The 14,521-nt window shown below is 58.9% G+C and overlaps 1 protein-coding gene across 2 annotated transcripts in view; it reads right to left on the minus strand.

Annotated features, from left to right (window-relative positions):
• Positions 1-14,521, minus strand: part of Scn4a (sodium voltage-gated channel alpha subunit 4) — a 45,665-nt gene that overhangs the window by 5,825 nt on the left and 25,319 nt on the right. For both annotated transcript variants that reach the window (XM_004630027.2, XM_023714160.1), the window contains 10 exons: positions 13,481-13,719; positions 11,648-11,821; positions 10,597-10,953; positions 5,785-6,273; positions 3,920-4,055; positions 3,312-3,466; positions 2,636-2,809; positions 2,003-2,125; positions 314-592; positions 9-62 (listed from right to left, as the gene is read on the minus strand). In XM_004630027.2, coding sequence (XP_004630084.1) covers positions 9-62; positions 314-592; positions 2,003-2,125; positions 2,636-2,809; positions 3,312-3,466; positions 3,920-4,055; positions 5,785-6,273; positions 10,597-10,953; positions 11,648-11,821; positions 13,481-13,719 — 2,180 coding nt within the window. The remainder of the gene's footprint in view (positions 1-8; positions 63-313; positions 593-2,002; positions 2,126-2,635; positions 2,810-3,311; positions 3,467-3,919; positions 4,056-5,784; positions 6,274-10,596; positions 10,954-11,647; positions 11,822-13,480; positions 13,720-14,521) is intronic.

A 14,521-nucleotide genomic window follows, 5' to 3' on the forward strand; every position in this document is an offset into this window, starting at 1 on the left:
TGACTCACCTCTCGGGAGTCCACGGCCGCATACATGATGTCCATCCAGCCCTTGAAGGTGGCCTAGGAGAGGTGGTGACGCTCGCCTGCATTTCCCTTCCTTCCCAGCGAGGCGCTCCCTGGGGGCCCCTTCCAGAACCCCACTGAGCAAGTACCAAATAGACGAGAGAGATCTGGACACTGCCTCAGGGCCCCACAGCATTGCAGGCAGGGGGGCGGCCCCCTAACAAGGGGTGATAGTGGTCCCCAGTACAATGATAGGCTGGCAGGTACCTCTCTCCCAGTTCTGGGCAGGGGCAATGGGTGACACTCACCACCTGGAGGAGGGAGAGGTAGCCTAGACCCACGTTGTCATAGTTGACCTTGACATTCATCCAGCGGACCTGGCCGGTGTGCATGAGGCGCTCACACTCGGACTTGTTGTTGACCTCGGAGATATCAAACCTCTCGGAGGTGGTGGTGTTGATGCAGTAGTAGAACTTTCCAGCAAACAGGTTGACGCCCATGATACTGAAGATGAGCCAGAAGATGAGGCAGACGAGCAGCACGTTCATGATGGAGGGAATGGCTCCCAGGAGGGCGTTCACCACCACCTGAGGGCCAGCGGCTGGTCACTGCATGGCCCTCCGATGTGCACCAGCCTGAGGACCTCAGCAGGGGCTGGAGGACAGCCATTCTGAGCAAGGCCTAGTGGGGAGGCTGTCTGCCAGGGTAGATAGGTGCGTGGGTGAGGACGGCAAGGGCTAGGGACGGGGAACTGCTCGCTGGCCGGGTGGTTGGGCAGGGTTCTCTGCTTGGCTGGAGCCATCAGGCCAGAATGGGGCCACTGGGCTTCTCTGGAAGCAGCCCCGTCACGGGCCACCAGGCAGGAGACAAACACTCTTTCCTTGGCCCCCATAGGAAACTCAGCCCATGTGACACAATCTTGGTTCTCTGGCCCACATAATTAGCGACACACAGACACATATCAAAAGCACAGAGAAGGGAGCTACAACCGCTGGAAGTGCTGTAGGAACAGAGCCACCCAAGCCTCTTAGAGTTCTATTTTTGCCACAAATTGCCTTGGATGCTGCACATGGAACTACGGAACTTAATGTTTGCCCTGTTGGATGTTGGACTTGGCTTGTCCAATTCTTTGTCGTCTCTCTATTTATACCTTTTGGAATGGAAGTATTTACCTTGTGCCTTTGTATGGTAGAAGTGTTAAACTCTTTTCATTTGTACAGGGGGGAAAAAAAACACAGAGAAGAGGCCACTGGGGCCTTTGAAACAGCCAGATTCCAGGGCAGACCCCTGGTTGCCCTCTATCCCTGGTCGCACAGGCCCACCAAGCTGTTTCAGTCTAAGGTGAGGTTGAGAATTGTCCCTGTTCGAGTCTCTGTTCCATGACCTGCAGGCGATGGATGGCAGATGCCCACAGTGGGAGCTCTACTCCTTCGGCTACTACCTGGCTGTGTGGCCAAGGGCAGGTTATTTCCCCTAGCGGGAAGGGTTTCCCACCCCAGAGAGTGGGCAGGCTCCGCCCTGCAATGAATGGCCTCTGGTGCACTCGCAAGGCCCCTGTTGGGTGACCTTCCCTCCCCTGGGGAAGTTCCAGTCCTTCTGCCCTGACCACAGTTACCTGTTATTCCCCTCCCAAGGGCCCAAGGGGATCCTCTCAAAACTGCCTGCAAGCTCACAGGGATGACTCCACGGGCTCAAGAGGACCAGGTGGGGGGTGGGCACAAGCACGTTCACACCTGCTCATGTTTCAGCCCCTCTCCCCCTGGGGATGCGGGGACAGGCTGAGGCAGGGAGAGAGGACGCGTGAATCCACAGACCCGCTTGCCTTCCTACTCTTCTCAGGGCCACAAGCCCTTCTGGGCACTGCAGCAGCCTCTGCTGCCCCCAGTGGCCAAGTGGGCCGAAGCATGTCAAGCCCTAGCGGTAGCTAGACGCAGCCCTGGGGGTGGGTGGCTGCTGCCCCATCTGTAGCCCTTTCCAGGGGCCCCCTTAGTACCCACCCTCATGCCTTCGAATCGAGACAGTGCCCTCAAGGGACGCAGGGCCCGAAGTGTTCTCAGGGACTTGATGGGTCCCAGCTCAGAGTAGCCCATCCAGTTGGCAACCAGGCTGATGATGGAGACCTGCAAGAGGGATGGGTGCGGTCAGCGAGTGCAGGACCCTTGCACTCTTTCAAACCAGGGCCACGGCCCCTAAAGAGACTGTCCTTGCAAGGGCATCTTCCCGAGCTCATGGCTCCCTGGACCCCTGCCCTGGTGTGTGGTCCTGTCAGGAGGGAAGAGCAGCCGAGACCTGCTCCAGGATCTCTGGAGTCTGCCTACCTCTCCAGCAATGCCACCAGATAACTGGGGACGATCACAAGCGGGAAAGACAACACCCGCCTTCTTCATGGGCCTGCATACTCATCAAGAGGGCAGGAAAATCCTCCCCTCACGTTGGCAGGAATCATATAGCCCCCAGGCCTGCCCAAACCCTGTGTCTGAGAGACAGGAGGATGGTCCTAGCGGGGACTGGTGCTGGGCTGGGGTTTTTACACTCTGTGACCCTGAGCAGCTCCTGCCTCCCAAGGCTGAGCTCCTGAAGGTCCACGGTCACAGCAGGCCCTGGCTTAGGGGTCGGGCTGGCAGACTCACGTCCACGATGAGGAAGTCGAGCCAGCACCAGGCGTTGGTGAAGTACACCTTGAAGCCGTACGCCACCCACTTGAGCAGCATCTCCACTATGAAGATGTAGGTGAAGACCTTATCGGCGTATTCTAGGATGGTGCGGATGACTCGTCGCTGCTCGATATAGATGTCTTCAAAGGCCTGGGGGACAGCAGCATGACCAGAGGGTGGCCAGGGGGCTAGAGTCTGGGGCAGCAGCCAGGCCCATGTCCTGGCCCACAAAGCTGGTTCCCAGGAGCCTGCCACGGGGCAGCTGCGACATAGCCCAGTCCTTCCCCTCCTGGGGAGGAGGAACTTCCAGATGGGGAGGAGTCTCAGTGCCCAACCATCTGCTGGGAGCTCCCCAGTGACGCCTCTTCAGAGCTGCCCCCAACCATGACCCCAAACTCCCAGGGCCCACCTGACCCCCCAGTAGCCAAAGGCTTGCAAGGTTAGAGCCCACGGAGCAAGGGGGTCTATCTGTCACTTTCAGAAGCAAGTGCATTCTGAAACCTATCCGGGAGGGGAAGCACGGTGAGTCCTTTTCACCACTCTGAGTTGGGCACTCTGGGCCATGTCCGTCCCCATCAAGGAGCCCTCGTGGGAGCTCCTGGCAGCCTGGGACGTGGGTCCAGCCCTGCCCTGTCCCCTGGGCGGAACCTACCAGGGCCCCACTGCTGAGTAGGATCATGAAGACAATGAAGGTCTCAAACCAGTTGTGCTCAACGATCTTGAAGCAGGCCCTGCGGAGCGTCCACCACGTCTTCCCTCGGCCCTGAGAGGTGTCCACGTAGAGGCAGGGGAAGCGCTGCACACAGGCTGAGGACAGGCGGGCCCCATGTCTTGCAGCTGCAGTGGCCGCCACCTCACTGCTCCCCAGGCCCAGGGTCCCTTCTGTCACCTCTGGTTCCATCTAGTTCATGGGGGACTCAGGCCCCCCTCCACAGCCCACTCCCCCAGCAGATGGCAGGTACTCTGCAGAGAGGCCCGGGTCAGCCGTCCCGCATCCTTGATCCCTCCCTCACCCAGGCGAGCCTCTTGGCTCCGCACTTGAGAACAAAGCTGTTTCTCCAGGGCTGCCTGCTGAGGCCCGAGGCTCAGGAGCTGGTTCACACCGGGCGGCGTGAGGCAGAGGGAGGGCAGCCTCCGGGAGGAAACCCACCTGGTTTTGCAGAGTCCGCTAGCCCGGGCACAGCCTCTTACTGGAATACTGGGCAGGGGCAAGGGCAGCCACCCAGGCCAAGTAAAGGTGCTCCCTGGACGTGCCCTTACCCTCTGTGAAGCACTCCTCGGGCTGCTCCCCCTCGGGGTCCTCCTCAGCCTGCTCCTCGGGGTCCTCCTCGGGGGGCTTATAGTCAGCAGTGCTGCAGACGGAGGAGTTCCCATCGTAGAGGGGTGGTGGTGGCTTCTGCAGGGGCCACAGAGGCATGTGACCCCTGGGTGCCCAAAGACCCTGGTCTTCCCACAGGTGGAGCAGGATGGGTGGCCAGAGGGAAAGGAGAAATGGATTGGAGGAGGTGCGTGGTTCATGCCTTAACTCAGCTCTGGCTCTGCGTCCCCGTCCACATGGACCAAGGCAGCCTCTGTCCTTCCCTCCTGGGAAGTGAGGCCTGGGAAGGGGCAACGAGGGCATGAGGAGGGCCTCAGGGAAGGGGTGGCTGACCAGGACGGGGTTCAGCAGCCTGGGGGGTCTGGGAGAGGTGGGGAAATGAAGGCAGCCAGTGGAGGAAAAGGCCTACAGGGCTTCTTTTTTTTTATTTTTATGTTTTGGCAGAACCCAGGATTTAACTCAAGCCCTTACTTACGCTTGCCAGGCAAATGCTTATTCTACTGAGCCATCTCCCCGGCCCCTCTACGAGGGCTTCTGAGGATACCGAGGGAACAAAAAGGGCTCCGGATGGAGCTTGCGCTACAGCCTACACCAGACAGGCCCGGGGTGCCCCAGAATCCTAGCCCTCCCACCCCAGGACCTGTTTGGCTGAAGGATCCAAAAGGGGTGGAAAATCTTCCCCTGCTAAGGCACGTTGAGTGCCAGGGGAACTTGATCGGAGTGGGGGTGGGGCTGCTACTGTGTCCCCACCGGGCCTCCTCCCACCTCCTCCTGCGCTGGCCTAGGCCAGCTTCTCAGACCTGGCCTTCACTCTGCCGTAAGGTCTGTACCACTAGGGGTGAGGCCCCTGAAGAGGAAGGTGGACTGGGCGTCTGGTGGTGGGTGGGCGTGGGGAGGGCAGGCTCTGCAGCCATGGCAGTGACCAGAAATCCAAAGACAGAGGATTCTTGCTCCTAGCTGACAGAAAGGGAAACTGAGGCAGCACTGTGCCAGCCACGGTATCCAAGCTGCTCACCTCACCGGTGCTACCCGACTCCCATGACCCCCCTCAGTGTTCTGCCTGTCTTCCTTCAGCGTTCCAGCCGCCCTCCTCTCCCAGAGCCTTGGCCCTGGTGTTCTCGGCCCCTCCCCCGTCCAGTTCCTCCTATCGAGGTCCGGGTCTGGTGCCACATCTCCTGGGGTATTTATAGCTCAGCAGGCACTCGGCCCCCTCGTAGGTCATCTTGCCACATATTTGGGGGGAATAAGAAGTCAGGAGCTTCCAGGGCAAAGTTCACTGGGCTCCAGGGGGTCTGGGTGGGTTCCAGTCCCATTCTGGGCTATACCACGGCTCTCTGCTGTCCCCATCTTCCATGAGCCCTACGACCCCAGACCCAAGGCCCTGACCCTGAGCCGCGGGAGAACTGGTACCAGCTCCAGGGGAGATCTGAGCAGAAACACATGGCTGGGCAGGGACTCACAGAGGCTTTGAACCCAGAGGGGGACTTAAGAGAGGCCTCTGGGCGCAAGGCTAGACCTGAGGTGCCGTGGGCAAGCCGTCCTGTCCAAGGGCGCCACCTACTGCCATGAGGGTCACAGCGGTTTGGGGGCCCGGTCCAGGTCTTTTACAGAATGCCTCCCACGTGCTTCCTGGGCAGTGTGGCTTGCAGTGCTCACAGCAATGTCACGGGGTGCACATCACTGCCCCCCATCTTACACATTGGGAAACTGAGGGCCACAGAAGATCTGCAACTTGCCCCAGGTCACACGAAACTCGAAAGCCAGTTTATCTGGTTCCCAGCCCTCCAGCCAGATGGGACAGGCTCACCTTGCCATCCTCAGGCTCCGAAAATGTGTCTGTCTCCTCCTCGGTTGGCATCTCAAGGTCGGACTCCTCAGAGGCAATGGGCACCTGGATGGTCAAGTAGGGGTTGTTGATGAAGTTGAGGTGGTCTAGCTCGATGGTGGAGGGAGGGCCATTGGCCAGGCCCACATGGTTCAGGATGTGATTGTCCTTCTTCAGGTCCTTGTCCCCCTCCTCAGGGGGTGGCTCCTTCTTCTCATCCTCAGGGGCGCTCTCCCCTGCCTGCCCAGCCTCTCCAGTGCCCCCAGGCTCCCCGAGGCTGAGCATTATCTCCTTGGGGCTCAGGATCTTGCCGTGCAGCAGCCCCAGCAGGAAGGCCTTGGCGAAGCCGATGCCCCACTTGATGCGCCCAATAGCAATCTGCAGGTTGTTCATCTCGCCATCCTCATCGGAGCCCGCCAGGCTGTCGGCGCTGAAGGAGCTCAGCAGGAGGGCCAGGAACAGGTTCAGGACCTGGCAAACAGGGCAGGGAGAGCCTCAGGGCAGCCTCCAGGCTCTGGGTGCTGCCTTTCCCAGCCAGCATGGGGGCACTTAAGTGAAAGACGGCAGCTAATGGAGAACCCGAGCCACTGCTTGCGGAGGGGCACTGTGGCTGCCACACCACTTTGCAGACTTGGAAGTGGAGGTGTGGGATTCCAGTAGGACTCCAGACCCCAAGGCAGAGGCAAGCCCTGGGCAGGCACAGGGGTGACAAGGAGGCTTCCTGTGGTCTGTCCTCTACCTCCAATGTCAGGGGATGTGGAACAAAGAACAGGGCCTGAGTCTCACAGCTTCTAGAATTTACTGGGTGCCTTAATCTTCAAACTTTTCTCCTTATCTGTTAAATGGGACTTCTGGTAGACCCTATGCTCAGCTCTGACCCTGTTACCCTGGAAGGGACACTGAATTAGCAACTGTTCGCTCTTTCCTCCCCTTGGGGCTCCCCACCCCACTTGCTCCTGGTTACCTTCCCTGTCTCTACTGCCAGGGACTAAGGAGGCTACTGGTTACACGCCGCCCACTCCCTTCCCACAGTGGACAGATATTCACTGAGCTCCTGCTGCTGTTGGTGAACAAGTGGCCTCAGGAGCCGACAGTTTGGAGAAGACAGATGTGTGCTCAGACAGATACGACACTGGGATATGACAACCGAGAACAAGCTGCATAAGCTTTGAACCCCAGGTTACTAGCTGCACGTCCTGAGGCAAGTTGCTTCATGGTCCCATGCCTCAGTTTCCTCATCTGTTAAATAGGGATATTTCAGCGCTCCTCACTTGGCTGGTATGACGCAATGGAAAGCCATACAAGCTACAGTGAGGGGCTCGATGAACATTCGTTCTACAGGTGAGGAAACTGAGTCCCGAAGGGTAGAGTGATTCGCTCTTGGGCAGGCAGCATGGTCGGAACTGGAACCCAGGCTCTAGGCATTGCGCATTTGTAGGGGGCACAGTCTGCTTTATACCCCAATGTGAATGGCACCCACGGAGCCCCAAGTGTGGCAGTCCTGCCTTCCACCACCCATGAGGGCCTGCTGGGTGGGAGCAAGGTGAAGCTGGTGTGTGTGGGTGCTGGCCCCGGTTGGCCATGGTGTAGCCTTGTTCTTACTGGCAGGGTGGGGGTGGACCCGAGTGACCAGCAGCCTGCGTGTGTGAGGCTGTGCCCTTGACCCTCCTCTCCACACACCTCACTCTGGCTGGACCAGTGTCCTTCAAGGTCTTTTGGCACTGTCTTAACTACAATGGTAATACAGTGCCTGTAAGGCAATATATTGAAATGGTCTTTGAGAGGATTGTGGGGGGAAGTGTTTCACACCCACGCCGCAGTGTCCTCCAGCTCCCTTTCCTCCGGCCCCACCCACATTTATTAGTCTTCTTTCTCCCTCTTTTGGGGAGGAGGCCTCCAGTTGCCAGAAACACATCTGAGATGGGAATTAGCTGCTCTCTGGGTCAGCAGGGTTTGCGCACGGCTCCTGCCTGGACCAGAAATAGCCTCTTCGGGCAAGGGAGGGGGACAAAGGAGAGGAGGGAGATGGAGGTCACGCTCCCCTGGGGGCTCCGGGGTGGGCTGCCTATGACCTCGTCACTTCCTCTTCTTTATCAGAACTCGGAGGAAGTGACCAAGTACTGTGGCTGCAGGGGGCACAGGTCCCAGACTCCTTGGAAGGGTGCCCTGGTGCCCGCTGGCAGACACCTGCTTCTCTGAAGCCTGGTGGGAGGATGGGCGGGGACAGTGCTCAAGGAGCTGCTGAGTGCTGCCTCCTGGGGCCAGGCCAGGCCTGTCCCTCTGAGCAAAGTGGACGAGCCACAGAGCTGGGCTGGGGAGAATGCGTGTGTGTGTGTGTGTGTGTGTGTGTGTGTGTACGTGTGAGTGTGCTCGAGGGTGGGTGAGGGGAGTGATGGCCAACAGGCAATGTGGCACTGTGGTTGCAGACTGTGGAGCCACACCGTGTGGCGCGAACCCTGCATTCATCACTAATCCACAACCCCAAGCCTGTGCTCTTTGGTCTGTCAGGAAGCGGATAGACCCGCGCAGGCCCGTGGGGTGGTGAGGACCAGGTCAGCCAGCACAGGCCACATGCCCAGGGTGCTGGGGAGACAGTGGGCGAAGGCCCGGCCCTGCGGACGCTCGGTGAGGCGCTCGGTGTGAGGACCCTGATCTTGGTGGCGCGGCTATGCAGTCACAGCCGAGGCGGCAGCCCTGCATCATTTTCTCACCAGCCAGCCACACGGTGCTGGCAGCGCCCCCTGCAGGCTATGGCACCGGCATCACCTGCCTCTAGGGCTGCTGGGAGGATTAGGGCTGATACCCTGAGACTGGCACCTGGCAGAAGCCCAAAACTGATGCAGGAGAATCTTGCCAGGGACTAGTACTACTGCGTCCCTTCTCCACTCCTGGCAAGGGTATCTCATCAATGTCAGCAGCTACCAGTTTTATTACAATACTTAACACTAAGCCACTTGCCTGGAGTAGTTCACTTGTGCCGGCTCAGGTACCAAGGAGCTTGCTAAGCACGGAGACATGCATGATAGAATTCTCCTGGCCACTCATGGTTACCATCCCAAGAATTAGCATCCCCATTTTGCAGATGGGAAAACCAAGGCCCAAAAGGTAAACTCTCTTGCCCAAGGTCTCCCAGTTAGCAAGTGGCAAATGCATTGTTGAGTGTCCACCCCCAGAGACAGAATCCTCTGTAAATTCTTTTGGCCACTTTTGAATTTATACCCCCAAACTTCTCCTCAGAGCCTGTGGCCCTGCCCCAAAGTTCAGCCTGGGCACCTCCACCATCTCCCTCTGCTCCCTCGGATGCCACTGTCTCAGGGACAGCAAACCTGAGCTCCCTTCTCTAGCTGTCCCACTGTCTCCTCCTTCAGCTGTGGTGACACCCCCACCCCCACCCCCCTGCCCCCAGCCAGAGCTCAGCGATATCTGAGAAGCGCTGACCTGGCAGCCCAAGGATTCCACAGGCCTTTGCGGAACGTGGGGACTTTCATGTGTCTTCCACCCCCTGTGGCCTAAGCCAGTGCTGACCACTGCAGGGCAGCCAGATCCAACACTCCAGGACACCAACAGGAGTGACTCCCCAGCACCAACCACATGGACAGGAAGAGTCAGGGTTGGCATTGTTAGGAGAGATGAGAGACGCATAGCCCAGCCACAAAAATGCCAGCCGGGGGACCCCGGGCCTGCCCCAGCCTCACAGCCTCGCTTCTGCTATTCAGCCTCATGCATGGCTCCCCATGCCACAGCAAGGGGCAGGAGAAGCTCTGTTCATCTGGTACCAGGAATTGAACTCAGGACCTTCTACTGGCCAGGCAGGTGTTGTGCCTCTGAGCTATCTCCCCAGCTGAGGTAGAGCCCTGGATGTCACCTCTGCATTCTCCCAACACCGGGACTTAATTCTTCTTCCCAGAATCAGAGATGGGTAAGAGGGGAGGAGAAAACCAAGAGGCTAGAGGCCCCAGTCCCCCGACACTGTGACTTTCTGCGCACGCATAAGGCCGGTCTTCCCAGCACCCTCACGAGGACTGCTTGTTTTCATTTCTTAGTTTTTGGTGTTTGGGGACAGGCTTTTCTTACATTGCCCAGCTGGGACTTGACCTCAACGATGCTCCTGTCTCAGCCTCCTGAGTGCTGGAATCACAGGTGTGGTCCTGCCCACCTGGCTCTGGGAGCACCTGTTGTGCTTCTCTTATGTGATCATTGGCGAGTCCAGCCTGCCTAGAGATGGTCATGGTTTCAGGATGACAGCTCCAGTGGGAGCTGGGATTGTGGTGCGCGTTACTTTCCTCAGCAGACTACACACTCTTTGCTTCCCTAAGCTTGCAGCTTGTCTGGAATGCAGATTCCCAGGCTTTGGCCTAGAGACGCTGAATCAGATAGTTTGGGAGTGGAACCAGGAATCTCTGTTTTAAAAAATTATAGGTGACTTTTTTTTTTTTTTTTTTTAAGTCTCTGATACGAGATGTTGCGGCGTGAAGCTCAGGCTGGCCTTGAGCTCACTTCTTAGACCAGGCTGGTCTTAAACTTGCAACGATCCTCCTGCCTCAGCCTCTTGAGTGCTGAGATTACAGGCCTGCACCACTAAGCCTGGCTTAATTCCAGGTGATTCTTAAGTGGTCTTATGTGAACTGCCATCGGGCGGGGGAGGGGAAGATTCGGCTATCTGCAGTTGCCTGTAGTTTCACTACTGGGAAGAAGGCCCTCAAGCGCAGGCTGGTGTGAAGCCCAGAGACGGACGCACCCCCTTGCCCACTTCCGGGGTGGAGACGGGAAGCCGCGTGGGCCCGTCTCACTCACCACCAGGTTGCCGATGACCATGACCATGAGGAACACGGTGAGGCACAAGGCCTGGCCGGCCACCTCCATGCAGTCCCACATGGTCTCGATCCACTCTCCACACAGAATGCGGAAGACGATGAGGAAAGAGTGGAAGAAGTCGTGCATGTGCCAGCGCGGCAGGCTGCAGTCCGCGGCGATCTTGCACACGCACTCCTTGTAGCTCTTGCCGAACAGCTGCATGCCCACCACGGCGAAGATGAACACGATGATGGCCAGCACCAGCGTCAGGTTGCCCAGGGCGCCCACCGAGTTCCCGATGATCTTGATGAGCATGTTCAGTGTTGGCCAGGACTTAGCCAGCTTGAAGACCCGGAGCTGGGGAGAGCGAGGGAGCGTAAGGCCCGGGCCCTCGTGCAAGCCTCCGGGGAAGGAACAACTTAGAACCCCTGAAGCCCCACTCTGCACGGCCGGAAGCCTCAGGTGGCCTCTGCTAAATGGGGACACTTAGTTCCGGCCTCCCCTGCTGCAGAGGTGTAAAAAAGGCCTTCATTATAAAGGCTGCAGACCAAAGCACACAAGTGCGCCTCCGTGTCAGGATCTGCCTCAACATGCTCCCCCCCCCACCAGTAAAAACGGGGGAGGTGAAACAAAGCTCGCAGAAGTGACAGTTGGGGTTGGGCTGCAGGTTCGTGTATCTTTTGCCTATATTTTTTTTATATGCATGAAAGTTCTCATAATAAAGTTTTAAAAATTAACATGTGTGACCCTTATGGGGCAGAGGAAAGATGAACGCTGAGGTTCTAGTCTGACACTGGGGAGCTGCTGAGCCTTTGTTTTCAGGCCTGTGGTGTGGCACTGAAGACCCATGGTCGTCCCGGCCAGTCAGCACTTGGGACTCTCAGCATGGTGCCTGACAGGACAGGGGACTTCCTGTCACCTTGTTTACAGGTAAGAAAGGTGCAAGGGGCCAAGTGGTATGCACAGCCCAGAGAGGCCCATCTGTAGCCCTGCGGCTTCTAGGGGGTCGGGTTTCTCCATCGTAGCCCCTGGCCGTGTGGGCCTCTCCTACCAGGCGGAAGGAACGGAGCACAGACAGCCCCTGCACGTTGGCCAGGCCCAGCTCCACCAGGCTGAGGGTGACAATGATGCTGTCGAAGATGTTCCAGCCCTGCTGGAAATACTCGTAGGGGTCCAAGGCGATCAGCTTCAGCACCATCTCAGCTGTGAAGATGCCCGTGAAGACCTGCGGGTGTTGGGGGGGCAGTCACTGCGCCCGGCCGAGCCCAGGGCCCTGGGAGTCTCCCCCGCTCTTTTGGCAGAGGTGATGGAAACTAGGGGAAGTGGGCCAGAGCCCTGAGAGAGGCAGGGAGCAGAAGCCACAGCCCATGTATGTGCATCCGCGTGGCAGATGCAAGGCCCATGCCTTAGGCAGAGGTGGGTACAGTGCAGAGACCTTGTCCCATCCCTTTCTGGCCTTGTGACTGCGGGCAGTCACTTAACTTCACGGGTCCTCCACCCAGACATAACATTCTACATTCATGGGGCATGCCCTCGTCTGTGCTGTGACCTCGTTGATACCCTCATGTCTACAAAGTTTGGAGGGGTTGTCGTGCTTGCTTCCTAGTCGAGCAACACAAGCTTGCAGAGGCCCACAGCCAGGCTGCCTGGTCCAGGCTCTGCCTCCGCACCCCAAGGCTCTCTACTGGATCCAGTCCTAGGACCTAATCAACCTTGATGCACTCAGGGCAGGGCAGGGCAGGGGCCCAACGACACAATCGGTGAGAAGGCCGGAGCTGTTGGGCTGATTCTGGAGGCTCTATGGGTGTGGCCCCCGTCCTGCCAGGCACCAGCTGCCCTAGGGTGCCAGTGTGCTGGGCACATGCTGAGCCCCTCCCAGGAGCTGTCCCTGGCCACAGCAGGTGCCCAGACAGCCACATAGTGTGGACAGGGAGTGGGCGGGCAGTGGGCCGTGCCCATCATGCACACTGTAGCAGCTGCGCTCTGAGCCCAGAGCACGCCCTTGGCCTCCTGGGCCAGCCTGGCCGTGGTTGCACAGGCATCCACGAGATAGATATGCCTGCCTTGAGGGCTGGAGCCCCAGAGCCTGGTTCTGTGCCACCCGTCCAATCTGGGTCCCACTCCGGCCCCTCTTACTGTCCCTGAGCTTGCCTTTCCCTTGGGGCGGGGGGAGCATCTTGCCCATTTGCTGTTCTGGAAAACTGCAAAGGGGACTGGGAAGGGTGGAGGGGGGCAGGAGGAGGCGGTGGCTTTTCCTTTGTCAGGCTCCACTGGGCCCGGCAGCAAGGTGATAATGCTCCTAATGGGCAGGGATGAGCAGGCGGATCAGGGCATGTCAACAATAGCGGGGCAGCAAAGGGCTGCAGCAGGGAGGGGCCTGGCAGGCGGAGCAATGGGGGGCGCTATTCCCTGGGGCCTCCTTGGACATGGGTGCCCAGTGGTATATGCCCAGTGGTATGTGCCCCGCTGTCAGGTCCCTGGGTCCCTTTCAGGCCTGTGACAACCTACAAAAATGGAAAACTGAAAAACCTACCCCCACACCCAGTGTCCATGCCCCTCCTCCCCAGCCCTCTCCAGGGCAGGCTTGAGTCTCAGCTCCCCAAGAGACCAGCACCTCAATGCGCTCTCTGCCCCCAAATAACCTAAAACACAAAGGGCACATCTCCTAGTGCCTCCCCACGTGCACCTCCCCTGTACAACTCACACCCAAGAGGCTGCGAAGACCCCTGCTGCTCCAGGCCCCACACGGCACACAGCCCAGAGAGCCCTGCTGGGCTTGCTGCAGCTGCCCACTCCACCCCCACACGACCCTCTCTCTGCTCCCGCCCCCCTCTCTGGCCCCCCCTCTCTGCTCCCGCCCCCTCTCTGTTCCCGGCCCCCCTACCAGGTTGCCCACGGAGAGCACGTTGTCGAACTCCTCGGTCATGGGGTAGTGCTCCATGGCCATGAACAGGGTGTTGAGCACGATGCAGATGGTGATGCCCAGGTCCACGAAGGGGTCCATGACGATCAGGTACACGATGCGCTTGAACTTCACCCAGGGCGCGCAGCAGTTCCAGATGAGCACCGTGTGCGCGCACTTGTACCACCACGGGGGGCACTTCTGGTGGGCCTCTTCCAGCTCTGGGAGCGGGGTGGGACAGGACCCCCATGAATTTCTCTGCCTGGCTCTGCAGCCCCTCCTTCCACGCCCCGCCTCTCAACATCCCACCTCTCCCTGCGGGACCCACGCTGCGGTTCAGCTGCGAAGAGTCCCTAGAGGCGCGTGTATCAAGAGTTCGATGTTCGGGGTGAAGCCCAGAGAGGGGCTGGGTCATTACGGCGCACACCTCGCCAATGGATGAGCCCCTGGTGAGCTCGCTGGCTGGCTGGGGTGTGAGGGGGCCTAGCTGAAGGACGCGGGTCTCAGTGGGGAGTGTGCTCTGAAGGGTGTCTCTGCTGTCTGGTCCCCGGCTCTCTGCCTTCCCTCTGGCCCCCTGCCTCCTGGCTGCCAGGCCATGGAGGCTTGCTCGGCCATGATTCTGCTCTGCTCAGGCGCTCGGCAATGGAACCGGCCGAGATGGATGGAAGCCTCGGAAACCCAGGGCCGAAGGAAGTTCCGCCTCCCGGTGGCACACACCTCAGGAGCTCAAAGGCTGAGGCGGGAGGACAAGGAGCTCAAGGCCACCCTAGCTGCGCAGTGAGCTCAAGGCTGGACTACACAGTGAGAACCTGTCTCTGAAAGCCCAGCAAACAAACAAAATGCACCCCCAACATCAACACTTTCCTCTTTTAAATTTTTTTTTTTTAATTTATTTGAGAGAGAGAGAGAGAGAGAGAGAGAGAGAGAGAGAGAGAGAGAGAGAGTGTGGTGTGTGTGTGTGGCCAGCTCAGCCCACCAGGGGGCGGGCTGGCTGGCATGTGGTGCTGGGGGATTGAACCGCGG

Source organism: Octodon degus, unplaced genomic scaffold (assembly GCF_000260255.1).
Source record: "Octodon degus isolate 3935 unplaced genomic scaffold, OctDeg1.0 scaffold00033, whole genome shotgun sequence".
Lineage (NCBI taxonomy): Eukaryota > Metazoa > Chordata > Mammalia > Rodentia > Octodontidae > Octodon > Octodon degus.